The sequence below is a fragment of the Hippocampus comes genome, unplaced genomic scaffold, assembly GCF_001891065.2.
Source record: "Hippocampus comes isolate QL1 unplaced genomic scaffold, H_comes_QL1_v1.1 scaffold107, whole genome shotgun sequence".
NCBI classification, from domain to species: domain Eukaryota; kingdom Metazoa; phylum Chordata; class Actinopteri; order Syngnathiformes; family Syngnathidae; genus Hippocampus; species Hippocampus comes.
In genome coordinates, this window is record NW_017804846.1 from 493,290 (window position 1) to 506,669 (window position 13,380).

Consider the following 13,380-nt stretch of genomic DNA (forward strand, 5'->3'; position numbering starts at 1 on the left):
TTTCAGTCAATTTCAAGTGGCAAAATGGCTACTGCTTGGGGTGGATAAAAACTGGTATATTTTTCTACTTAATCCATATGTCACCAACGCAGCATTAATTAGAATAGTGTGTTTAAGCTGGTGGGGGGCGCATCAAACATATTGGGCACTATTTTGACAGACTCGTGCCCATGTGCTCGCAATATAAACAGGCTTAACTTCAATTTCGTGCCGGCACAAGTCTAGTCTACCATTTTTGAGGCTGTGCTGTGCCTCTCCGGGCGTTCCGGCCGACAGTGTTGACTAGCCCCTGACTCACCCTAAAAGTTGGTAACAGAAAGTAGACTGTGCTCACTGTAAACACGGGTGCAAACACCCAGTCATGCCCAATTATACCTGTGCAAAGTCAAGAAAAATATCAAAAGAATGAAAAGTCATCCATGCGCACAGTTTGCGCTAGACTTGTGTTTGGTGTGCTATTGACTTGACTGAACTTCCCCTTGATAGTATTTTCCTTTTTCAACTCGCAGTTGTCCGGATTTTTGGGGCATGGTTAAAACGGGGCCCAGGGACACACTTGGGCCCCTGGGAGGACTCAGCCCTAACCCACTCTATAAGTACTGAGCATCTTCTTCCTTCCTTTGTGAAAATACCATGGCCCATTTCTATCTCCACAGTGTGCATCAGGCAATAACAACAACATGAAAAAGTACCTCTTCCCTGCATTTTTATGTGTTTTCTGGGCTACCGTTTCTCTGCCACATGTAAGCGCGGTGCACACATTGAAGCAGCGGATGGCTCAGCCACCTCATCAGAGTGCTCGCTGGCTGGGGGATTGGTGCATCGCTGCGCTGTTGTGGCCACTTCACAGTGCACCACGGTCAGCTGCAATTCTGCCAATGGCCTCCTGAATTTCAACAGAGGCAAAGGAGGGGAAAATTGTACCGGCCCGCCCACCAGGGCTCAGAAGATGGCCCATGAGAGCGTGTGCATCGGTCGGAAAGAAGTGGGAGGGCATGGAGCAGGCACATTTTGATTGACAGCTGAAGGTCAGCTGCAAGGCAGGCTCTATATTTTATGGTTTTGGACCCATTTTATATCTGATTGTTTTATTCATTCATATTTGTCAGACTTGTTCATAATACTCTTGTGGTATGTCAAATTTACAAGACATATTTTTGTGGTCACATTACAGGGGCTTTAATTAGATGTTAGCAAATCAAGTATGCATGCCTTAGGATGAGCAAGCATCACTATCTATGTCTGGCAGCATCGGAAAATAACAATTCTGACAACTAAATGCAAGGTTACCAAAATGGTATAAAAGCGTGAATAATAACAGTCAAACATTAAAAAATGGGACTACTATTATGAATAACTAAATACATGCAATTGGTTGAAACCTTGCATGTGACCAATTTATTGTTTTGGAGTCTCTTTTAAAATGTGTTGTAAAATATCTAAACTTCTGCAAGGCCATAGAGCAGTGGCGCACCTGCTCAGAGTGGAGCCAAGGTCATCATAATTTTCAAACATGTAGGCGGCAAAATATGGAATAATTTGCTAGCCGGGCAGTTGCTCATCATTGTCTGTCATTTGACCACAGACATATTTATGTTCTCATCCTCCCTCACCAAGACTTAAGGTCATTCCATCCCAGCTTACTTGCTAATATTTACAAGGTATCTCTGCCTTTCATCATTTTATTTTCCCTCTCTTGAAACATTTATGGACATTCATAAAGAAACACACCATTAAGACTGAAGGGCTCGACAGTGGCTTAAGTGTCATATCGATAAATCCTGTTTAATAAAAAGAGACATCCAAACAGGGTCATGGCCCCCGTCAATGTCTAAACCCAGCCTGCATGAATATTTAGGCACATCTAAAAAAATAGTTCAGAGGTCTCCAGACGCCTGAACAAGCGACGTGTTGTAGAGAAGGAAGAGAGTTGATGATACTGACGCAGATCTAGCTTCGCGCTAACAAGCCTGGAGGAGTGTTTGAAAGTGATCATATGCTGACCTGAGTGGAAATATGTTTAAAAAAAAAAACGTATAATATGAGTACAAGGTTTTAGACTAAGTGCATTGATGAATTGACATTGGATTTAATGGACCCATGGATGGGCACATAGATTGTAATTGAATGAGCATCACCATGTGTGGATTTACTGTAACAGGTGGATACATTTATGGATGCAACGGTCACATGTACGAATTGATATAATGTAATGGATGGATGATCAATTGTATAAATGGAATGGCTGGAATGGAAAATGCAAGAAGAAGTCAGCTCGCCAGAGTCCGATGTCGCATCAGAGGCATCCAGCATGAAGCCGCGATCACAGTGTGAAATTTGACACCCGACACTCGCATCCCACGGCCCTTTGTGTCGAAAGCACTTCAGACATTGGCGCTGATGTCACCACGCATCTAATTATGCGAATGCGTGAAGCCGCATGCACACTACGCACATACGCATGAGTTTTGTCGCAAAGGCACAGAGGATAAATGCCTTCCATTACACCTCTGATGAGTCAAATTCTGGGAGGGCACTGTGAAATGAGTTAATAACCTTAAGTGATAGTGATGCTGATATTGGAATTTGTCGTAAAAAAATCCCCAAGCCGAAGGAAAAGGCGAAGCACACACGCAGATCTCATGTGGGGTAAATTGAGGTCTCTCATGATATTCTATTTGTAGTAATGAACCACCGACTGGAATTCATTGTGTGGGTAACTGTGATGAAAGACAATACAGATTTGATAACAAAATATTTCCCCCCCCCACAAGTGCCGTCAGTGAGTCAGTCAGTCAGCCCTCCATTTCTCCGCCAGCGTCAGATACAGGGCATGTTTGACAAGTGGACGATAGCACCGGGAACCCGAAAGAACGTGTATCTAAATTAAAGATAATTTAGTGACGCTGTCTGCAGCCAGCGCTTAACAGCTTGTTTGTGCCTTCCCTGCAGATGGAGGTGGATGCAGACGATAAGCGCCACCGCACACGCTCCAAAGGTATTCGCGCCGATACACACAGCCATTCAGGGTGACCTTCACTTCCCCCAAAACACACTCGCACATATATATTGTACACACCAGTGCACATCTCACACACTGTCACACTTCACTTTCTCGTGTCAGCGCGTACCCTGTCTATGCTTCTTTCTAATCTAGCCCACACAAACTTACACTTTATACATCTCTATTTCAGATAAAATAATGCACAGCACAATAAAATTAAGTGTGGAACACTATAAAGAGTAGAAAGCAACTTGTGGCTCTACTCACATGTTTTAGTATTTCTAGTCATTACAACAACTGGATAAAATAAAAAGTTTTGGAAAACTGCAGCAAAACTTCAGTGTGAGAATATCCAGAATCTGCTGTGGTTCTCCAATCATAGAAACTCACATCCAGTACTGTGGCGGAAAGGCCATGCAGACTACAAAGGCGAGGCCATGCTAAAATGACAGGACTCATGTGGTTTAGACCTTTAGGTCTTTCGACTGGATAAACTATCAAACATTCTTGACCGAATAAGAAATGAAGGGCTGATCCTTGTCCTGACACTAAATGGATCAATCACTTAAATGGTGGCAGTTGTGGGCACATCATGATCTCGGGTTTGATTAAGCCGTGAGTCGCCTTATCTTGTCAGTCTGAGGAGGTAAAACTGTTCGAGAACATCTGCATGTCCAAAATAATGTCTCCTAATGATACAATCGCCATCAGTTAATTACAATAAATCGGTTCAGTGTCATGCGACATTGCTGCAAGGCCGATAGTCATAAAATTGATGGCATGCCTATACAAAGACCGACATTTTTCGGACTTTTTCTAATGACAAGCGCAGAATTGTAAAAAGTGGCATTTTGACAAACAACACCTTCAACCAGTATTGGTGAGCATGGTGACAGCCATCATAAATGAACACGACATTTGTATAAAATCAATTGTAGAGCCACTGTTTCAATATCAGCCTGCTGTGGCTTAGCTGTGTGTTTTTTCATTTCTATTTATCTAAGCTCATTCATACAGTTTGATATATGTTTCCATTTAAGTTGACAGGTGTGATTGTCAGAGTCCAAAAATGGAAGGTGTTTTTAAAATTTAGGTGCATCATGATTTTCATGCTAGTGCAAGCCTTGTTTCACCTCTTTTGGATCTTGGTTCATCTCTCTGTGCCATTGTGGGAGTTTTGGCGTGCCGAGGGCTTTTCTTTTGAAATAAGCATGGTGCATCTGACATTTTGTGGGCACAAAGTCATTTAAGCTTTCCACCTGCTGGAATCATATCTCACTATTGGCACAAGGTGGATCACTTTTCTAATGCCATTTTGGTAAGTTGGATCAGGCAGGTGTGGTCGAGGCAGAGAGACTCTGAGCTGTCAATCATAGAAGAAATCAATACACGGAACATACTATTATTATTATTGCCATCTATATTATATATTTAGAAGATCATCCCACCGCCATCTATATTATATATTTAGAAAATCATCCCACTGGCCGCGGCACATCTTGAGGGGAAGGAGTGTTGGGATGGAAGGCACTCTCCTAATGTCTACTGTACAAATCTGTGCTCTCCCTAGCCAACATTACATGATCTACTCATGGAGGTCTGCTTGCAGTTCCTTATAAGCATATTTTGGTGGCCTCAACCAGCCACAGAACTCAAGCAAATCACTTTCTTCTTCCACCATGTCAAAGACATGCAGCGCGCCCCTGGCACGTTGCATTTAAACAGCACGAGAGGATCCGCCTCGAATGGCAGCGACTGTGTACACGCCCACAACAGCGCAAAATGCCCATTTCTCCTGTGCCCATTTGCAGGTGTCTGCAAGAATACAAAAACGAAGTCTACCCCGTGTCCATATCGAATCAGACAGCGCCTTGCTCGAGACTTTAACATGATCTTGGAGACGCCAAATTTACATTTTTCATTACGATGATTAATTGAAAGAAAGAAAAGCCCTCGCCTGTTTGTGCTGTATTATTTCAACCAGTGAAACACTCTAAGGATGTTTTTTTTGTTATTTTTAATAGTTAATACAACACCTGTTCAATGACTCATTTCATTGTTAAGTAACGCGGATGAAAAGTCCCATTCATATAATACACAGCACGTCTCTTTTTCTGTCAGAGAGAAGAAGGAAACGGACATTTCTTGGTTCTTAACTGATATTTCTCTTTTGCCCTCTCAGTGCCTGTGGATCCAGCATTAACGCAGCTTTTCAGGTCAGTGGAATTTAAAATAATATTCTCTACTCCAAGCTGATACAGACACGCACACAGAAAGCAACCACAGAGTAAAACACCTGCTCTAACATCAAACACATCACACAAAGCCAAGCCTCATCTTGTGTTCGTGCTGAGTGGAAACACTAGAAGGCATTTAGTTCATTGTTCATCATCAATTGTTTTAGCAGCAAGCAATTTACATTAAAATCTGTTTTGAGTAGTTCTGCCAGTGAGAATCATTCCTACTGCGTCTTGCACCTTGGCCTTTGGGCATCTTAAACATCACAGACCAAACCGAGCAATGCTACTCTTCTTAAAACTGTCCCATTAATACAATTCCACCGTATGAAATATTTAGGAAGAGGGATTCTCCACTTTTAATGTTATAAAGTCAACAACTTTAATGATGCTATTCTGTCTCATGCAATTGATAATATTAAAAATGATCCAATTATCAGTTCCTTATCCATGCAGCGCAACTTTTTCTGAAGCCCACATTCTTAAAGGACTCCTTGTGTGAGTTGGGTGGATGGAAGGTTCAATGTTTTCACTTTATCTGGAATTTCAAGGTTTTCTTTGTCACTGTCAGTTACTTTAACATTTTTAAAACTGACAAGGAGATAGTGTCTGCCATCTGCCTTCGCTACGGCAGCTACTTATGGTCTATATTAACAGCCTGGTACTTCACAATTTCTGCGCAGGCGTCCATGCAAAGGCATCTATTTACTTGTTTGGGTTTTTTTTTTTTTTTTGCTGGTCTGTCAGTTGTCATTCGTACACGGCCAGGCCAACCGTCCGTCAGTCCGTCATGATTTTAAATCAAACTAAAATTGTCATCATCAGTCTGTTACTCCTCAGTCTGTCTTCATTATTTGAATCGCACTTTCGTCACCACTAAATTACACTTCGTCACCACTATTTTAGGACCGTCAGTAAATTTCACCGGTTCGCCAGTCCGACATTGTCAGTCTGTCACTCCGTTATCGTTATTGAAAGCGCTTTGGTGTTTCTGTTGCCGCTAAATACTGTAAGTCCATGATCTATAATGGTGCAGCCAGACCAAACGCAAGATTTCTCATTATTATTATTTACTTTTTCCGAAAAAAAACTTGGCAGGCTATGTTATCTAATATAGGTCAAAGCTGACAAATGCAGTTGGGGCGGGTTTCCATCAAGTCTGTCAATGAAGGACTGAGGAGGTTCGTCTCGTACTGACCCGGTTAGTCACGATTTCGGTGGCAGACATAAACCCGCTTCTGTCTGCGCTTTGCCCATCAGTTTTTTTTAATTTTCAGATTCGCAGTTTTAGTTCAACAAGAAACTGGACATTTAACATGTCAATTTATATTTACTAGTACTCTATATTGTTTCTCATCGTAAATCGAGCCTGCCGATTTGCTCAATACTTTCCATTTCAATGTACCTACCACTTAAAGTGCTTCAACAGAGCCCTTGTCACAGTTTATTCGCTCATGTTCCACAAAGTGCTGCACATTCTCTTGGGAGAATGAGGCATGCAGCCCAAAGGATGTGTATAGTTCATTAATGATCGTCACTCAGCCTGCAAAGCCACGCAAGTCCCAGTTTCCGCAGTCATGTTAGTCCGAGAGGGCATAATTAATGTATGTAGTAATGTAGTATGTCTTATTTTAACATACTGTGTGTGTGTGTGTCTATATATTCACATCATGATATCATTTCCCTGTGTTAATTACACAGTACAAAAAATAATTTGCTACAGAATACCATAGTTACTATTTCAGTGTCCTCTACTTGTCTTTGGGATATGTTTGCACCCCACCAATATGTGAAATTCTCATTTGTCCTTGGCTATGTGTCAGGAGGCTGCAGCAAAGATAAGGGTTTCCGCCTATTGATATCAATAAATAATATTGCACCTGCAAGATTAGTACTTTGTTGCCTTTAGCTGATATCCGTAGATAGTATAGGTGTACCCTCCCTCCTCTCTCCCCAATCCTTCTTCCCCTATACGCTCCATCCATCCCTTCCCTATTTTAAGGCAGTCGCTCCTCCCTCACGTATCCCTTCCTCACGCTCCTGCTGCCTGCAGATAGTAATTAATCAGGGGATCGATGTGAGACCTATCTCCACGCTGAGCCGTCTATAATGTCAATAATGTGGCTCAATGGCCCCTCGCTCCATAGAGCTGATCGTTCCCAGGATGAATAAGTTTGACTTTCGAGAGAACTTCCTAGGTTGGCTCACAGAGACTGTTGCTCCTAGACTGGAGAGACAGTGTTCAGATTTTGCAAAAAATAAAAAAAAAAATAGAACATGACTGGGTGAGTGAATTCAATAGGCAATATTTTGGTCATAGAACTGCATCTCAATGTGAAGTTGTTTAGACTGTACGTGTATGGTGGCATATATATATATATAATAGATAGATATATTGAACAGAGACACCATCTGAATAAACCCCATCATGGCTTTCATGGGGGTGCACAGAGAGGGAGAGGGGCTTGCTCCCGATTCCCCTCCACTGCTGGTCATTTGCATATTTACAGTCTATCATGCTAATCACGTTTATTGGGGGAATATAAGGAGTGTGTATGAGCTCACTCGAGAAGGACAGCATTTGTCCCAGCCTCTATTAGATGCACTGGGAAGATAATTCCACACGACCGCTGCCACCCAATACACACACACACACACACACACACACACACACACACACACACACACACACACACACACACACACACACGCACACACACCCCTCTTTGAAAAGAAATGGTTTCTCCTTTGCTAATCCAATTTCAAAAGACAAAAAGAGGCATCTTATGTAACTAGGCCAGCTTTTGCTAATTATAGTGTTAATGCTCTGAGAAGAATTCCCCTGATTTGGAACAGAGACCAAGATTTCCGAAGATATTTTTGTTTTGTTAGATGTTGGCGAGTAGAGCTCTCAGAGTATCACTTTCATACAAAGCACAGGATTTATCATCAATGTCTGCTTTGAAACTATATTTTGACTGGCTTAATGGTAAAACAAACAAACAAAAAAAAACTGCACTGCATACAACAAACAGCCAAAACTGACCACTTGTGTTTGTGTTTTGTGTTCGGATTTAATGTTCAGATTCACCAACGTTATTAATTCGATGCCAGCAGCACATTCCAAAAAAAAAAAAGCTGAAACAGGGATAACGTAAGGCTGGGAAAGGAGGAATGTTAAAATAAAAACTGCATTGAAAACCGGCATCATTGTGTGTTGCTACATTTAAAATGCGAGTTAAAACTCAACAGTGTAAAGTGAAAGCCATACATCAGAAACACCCAGAAACATTTCAGGCTTCGATGGGCCTGAGCTTATCGGGGGTGGACTAAAGTGGAAAAGTGTGTTGTGGTCTGATGAGTCCAAATTTCAAATTGTATTTGGAAATCATTGGGTCAAAGAGGAAGAGGACCATTATGCTCAGGGAAAATTCAAAAGCCAGCATCTGTAATAGAATGGGGTATCATGTTAGCATGCGTGGCATGGGCAAGTTGCACATTTGTGAGGCCACCAGTAATGCGCCTAGCCACATTCTGCACATTACAACAACGTGGCTTTGTAGTAAAAGACTTTTGAGTACTAGATTGGCCTGCCAGCAGTTCAGACCCGTCTCCCATTGAAAATATCTGCCACATTATGAAGCACGAAATACGACGAGAGACCCCGGATTGTGGAACAGCTGAAGTCCGTGGTTCCCAAACTCTTATTGAGTGTTAAAACGAAACATGATTTTGCACAGTTGTAAACATTCCACTATCCCAGATTTATGTATTCATTTATTTATTTGCAGATATCAAATTCAAAACGACGGAATATTTGGAAAACAAAAACATTTAAGAGTTTGAACATGAAATATTTTCTTTGTAGTATATTCAATTGAAGGTTAAAAAGGTTTTCAAATCGTTTTCTGTTTTTATTCATACATTCCACAACATCGCAACCTCATTGGAATTGGGGGTTGAATGTGGTAAGAGCAGTACAGTATTATTTATTGTAGAGTTTGCAGTGATCTTTATACAAGACGTCTTCGTCAGTCCCGGTGTGTGCTACGTAAGAGCAGCTCAGCTAAGCCCTCATTTTTTACCCTGTCAGATTTGAGCTTCCACACAAAAGACATACAGTTGTCCTCAGTCGCAAACCGAGCGGGTGAGGAAGTCACGTAGACCTCAGCCGGGCTTTAATTGCTGATGTCAGGGCTGAAACACGGGCCAACAGGAAATAATCAAGTTAATGAAACATTTTAATTATTCAACATAATTGTGGAATGTGATGAAGGTGTCAGCGAAACCCTAGTCTGCAAGGTGTCCCCTCCAACACACGCACAGAGACGTGCACGGATGCACACACACAGACATTCCAAATATTTATACAGGTCATGTTCTCTCTCTCTCTCATTCTCTTTTGTTTCACCATTGAGAACACCTGCTGTCCCTCATCTGTATTACGCACACAACAGGAGAGCGATCAGTCTGAGTTATAATTACTTGTACTCGTCCGCTCCGGGTCACCGCCCAATGCCACCCACCTCTGCCTGCATGCCCACTGCCCCGAGCTCCTGTGGCCACTCTGCATGTCACTGCAGGACTTGCTGGCGTATTGATCCAAGGAGGAGCAGCAGATAACAAGAGTGAAGGTTTTTTTGTGCATTCTCCCTCCCTTCCTTCCTTCCTTCCTTCCTTCCTTCCTTCCTTCCTTCTTTCCTTCCTTCCTTCCTCTTCCACAGTACCCCTCACATCTTCGCCGGTTGTCTCCGGTACTGCTAATTCCCTCTTCAGATGGCACAGTTCTCATTTGCATACTTATCAATGTGTGTTGGGACCAGCCGACAGAAGCTGTAAGAAGGTGGGGGTCGTTAATATGTTAATTAGCCTCCTCCATTTTTTCTCCTGCTCAATTTTAGACGTGGGTGCACCAACCCATATCCTCCACCGGCTTGCTCGCTTTCCTTTATGCACAATAGAGAATCCACAAAAGGTGAAAATTCTTTTTGGCATCGCAATCTTTTGTGCTCCCCATTGTAAGGTTTTTTTTTCTTTGTTTATTTTGTTTTGTCTTTTGGGTTAACCAATCGGTCAACTGCAGTCTGATCAGATTTATGACAAAATGTTCATTCCAAACCAACATCTGGGATTTTGATGATGCATATTTAATAATAGGTAGCCATTCCACATCATTTCCAGGTATTGTCAAAGACAAGGATCAAATGATGCATGCTTTATACAGTACGTTGTCAATGTGATTTCCAATCTGACAACTTTGGTTGCAAACAACCATGCCATTGGAGGGAAAAGGACACCTTGTTATTTCTGACTACTCTGCTCATTGAAGAAAGTATAGCAGGTAATTCATGGTGCCTACCTGTTCTAACAGGGCTCGGTTGGCATTACGTTGCAGATTAGTGCATATAACCGATCGAATGAGCGGGCTCCGTTCGGCAAGCAGCTGTTGCTGACGTTAATTGGGTACGGCCAGGATGTTACAAGCAAATGTTGCTGCAGGATATACAGGGAATTTCTTTCCTTGACCAAAACTATTTTTTAAGGTTGAAACTATGACAACTCTTTTCTAATTTATAATGATTTTTTTGTTTGTTTGTTTGTTTTCTCTATGCTGCCAATACACATCAGTCTTGGAAGTATAACATCTCGTTTCGGGGGAGACTTCGGATTCTGATGGGGATATCGTTACTTGTCATATGAGGGGTCTCTCAGCTACTGTCTTGTGTTTACACTGGCTTTTGTTTTCTCAATTTCAACCCACTCCCCTTTTCCCAATATTTAGTTATTGCCTTAAAATACAATGATGCACCTTCATGCAAGTCAGCAGAATTCCTGTTTTTCCCACTGTGTTGTTCTACTTGTCTCCTTCGCACAGTATTTGAGGGGGATTCAACGAATGAGGGGAAAAAAACTACAGTAAATGCAATGCGAAGAGATTAAATAAAACCAAACGTGAGACAAGGTGAGTGATCACCTTTTTCTTTGCAGTAATAAAAGCCTCGCCAAATTCAACTGGCCTTGCCACTGTATTCATATTTTCTTCTGTGACCTACAAAGAGGCGTCACGTTCAACCCACACAGTGCAGACTTAATAATTACGCTCACTTTGAATGCAATTTCCAGGCTGGGGAAATGATTGACAGATTGTATCCATGGTGTCAAGGGGACATCCCCCTCCTGACTAAGGCAAAAATTAGAGAACAGCAGGAGCTAAATTACACTATTTGCAAAGACCTCTGCCAAGAGGACAGGAAGCATGATGAATGAGAAAATGATGAGAACGCAGGGTGAGTCACATCGGGGCACAGAGACGATTGGAGGAACGGATCTGAAATACATCTGCTGGCACACGCACGCTCGCACACGCCCACAAGCATATATTGACAAAAGCATAGAGAAAATGGGTCCGCGGTACAATTGGAGTGCAAAGGAAAAGCTTCTTAAATGCAGTTTCTACAGTTGGGATGCTATATACTCACCACCTACCCACCCACACACACACACATGCGTGCACCTCACACACACGCACAGTCATCTCAACGCACTCATGCTCTCAAAGCACTCAGACTGATATGAGAGCAACAAGCAACCAGCGGAGTGGCAGAGGTTTCCTGATCTCAGGCTATGTACGGCATAAGAGCTCGACAACAGCAGGAGGTGGGCAAGATGAGTGACAGATGGCTTCTGCGTACTTACAGTGAGGCAAAATAGCTGAAGAACATCATCTTATGTGGCTACATGTGAGGGAAATAAAATATCATTTGATTCCATATTTGATGCTGGAGGAGCTTGCGTATGAAAATATTCAGGAAAGAGATGTTTATGTTCAATTTGGCTACAGAAACACGTGTGTCTTGAACAAAGGATGCTCTTTCTGATTGCATGAACGTAGGTGCTGCACATACACGTGAATATTGCAAGAGAGAAATGTTTTCTAACACTCCTGTTGCAGTATGTAGCTAATCCTGTACATTCACCGAATGTCCTTGTCCAGCTTCATCATTTTTTTTAAATTTTTGTTTTTCCAAAGACAGTCAGAAAAACACTTAACAGTGAACAAAAGACAGATGCATTTGTCGCAATAGAGAGTCACATTATTCGAACGGTGAAAATTTCCTTAGAAAGTTAAACACGGTCACGTTTGTGAAATTGGAGACTAAATGTCATTTTACTCTAGTTTATTTGTTAATTGTGTTGTAATCGCATGATGGTATTGACCAACCAAACGATTCACTATTGAGTCAAATAAACATATTTAAATGCATGTGGGTGAGGCGGCATATTTTTCCATTTTCTTCAATATCCAGTTCCTGCGTTGTGAGGTGTCCCAATACATTTGCCTTTGTTGTGTATTTGGTTTAGTGTAAAAAATAATGCATTATAGCCCAAAACTTATACCTGCTGATGCAGTGGCATCCAAGCAACAAAAGTTTGCGATGCGAAAATGTCTGGTAGTAAAGAAGAACGAAAGGCAATTACATGTCTTCAAAAATGAAATACCATTATTACTAAAGAAAGAGCGTCACTTAGCTTTATAGTCCAATACATCACCTGAAAAACACTGTAAGCCTCGACACTACAATATAGGAGCACAATCAATATTTATCTAATAACATGACAGATGCATAAAAACTTCAAATACGCAACGTACTCACCAGAGATACTGATGCAGACGTCCTCTGGCTCTGTCTGTGCCAGCTAGCTGGAAGCGTTCATACTGTACATGGTACCCGGTGTTTGTTGACCAAGCTTCAAAATGTCCAGAATTTCTTTAAAGTGAATTTTTTAAATGACTTTTTATTTATGTCCGGACATTGTCCTCCCCTTTAAATCAAGCTTTGATATGCATATTTAGCATCAAATAATAATAACAATATATTTTATTTGAACGTGCTTTTCATAGTCCTGAAAGACACTTTATAGTAAGAAATGAGCAACAAGGGATTAAAAACGTACACTTTAAAGCCAAATATGCATGTTTGAAAACAAACAAATGTCAAAGAAAGAAAAACAAAGCAAAAATGGGTAAAAGAGAAAATAAATAAATTAGTTTAAAAAAATTACCATTTTAGTTCATCCTTTACATCCGTCATAATCTTTCTTTCGGGAAATTGTGAAGAATAAAAGCAAGTTTTCAAT

General features: G+C 41.4%; 1 protein-coding gene across 1 annotated transcript in view; it reads left to right on the forward strand.

Annotated features, from left to right (window-relative positions):
- Positions 1 to 13,380, forward strand: part of myt1lb (myelin transcription factor 1-like, b) — a 118,857-nt gene that overhangs the window by 36,902 nt on the left and 68,575 nt on the right. Inside the window, exons 3-4 of the mRNA XM_019876862.1 lie at positions 2,953 to 2,998; positions 5,187 to 5,220. Coding sequence (XP_019732421.1) covers positions 2,953 to 2,998; positions 5,187 to 5,220 — 80 coding nt within the window. The remainder of the gene's footprint in view (positions 1 to 2,952; positions 2,999 to 5,186; positions 5,221 to 13,380) is intronic.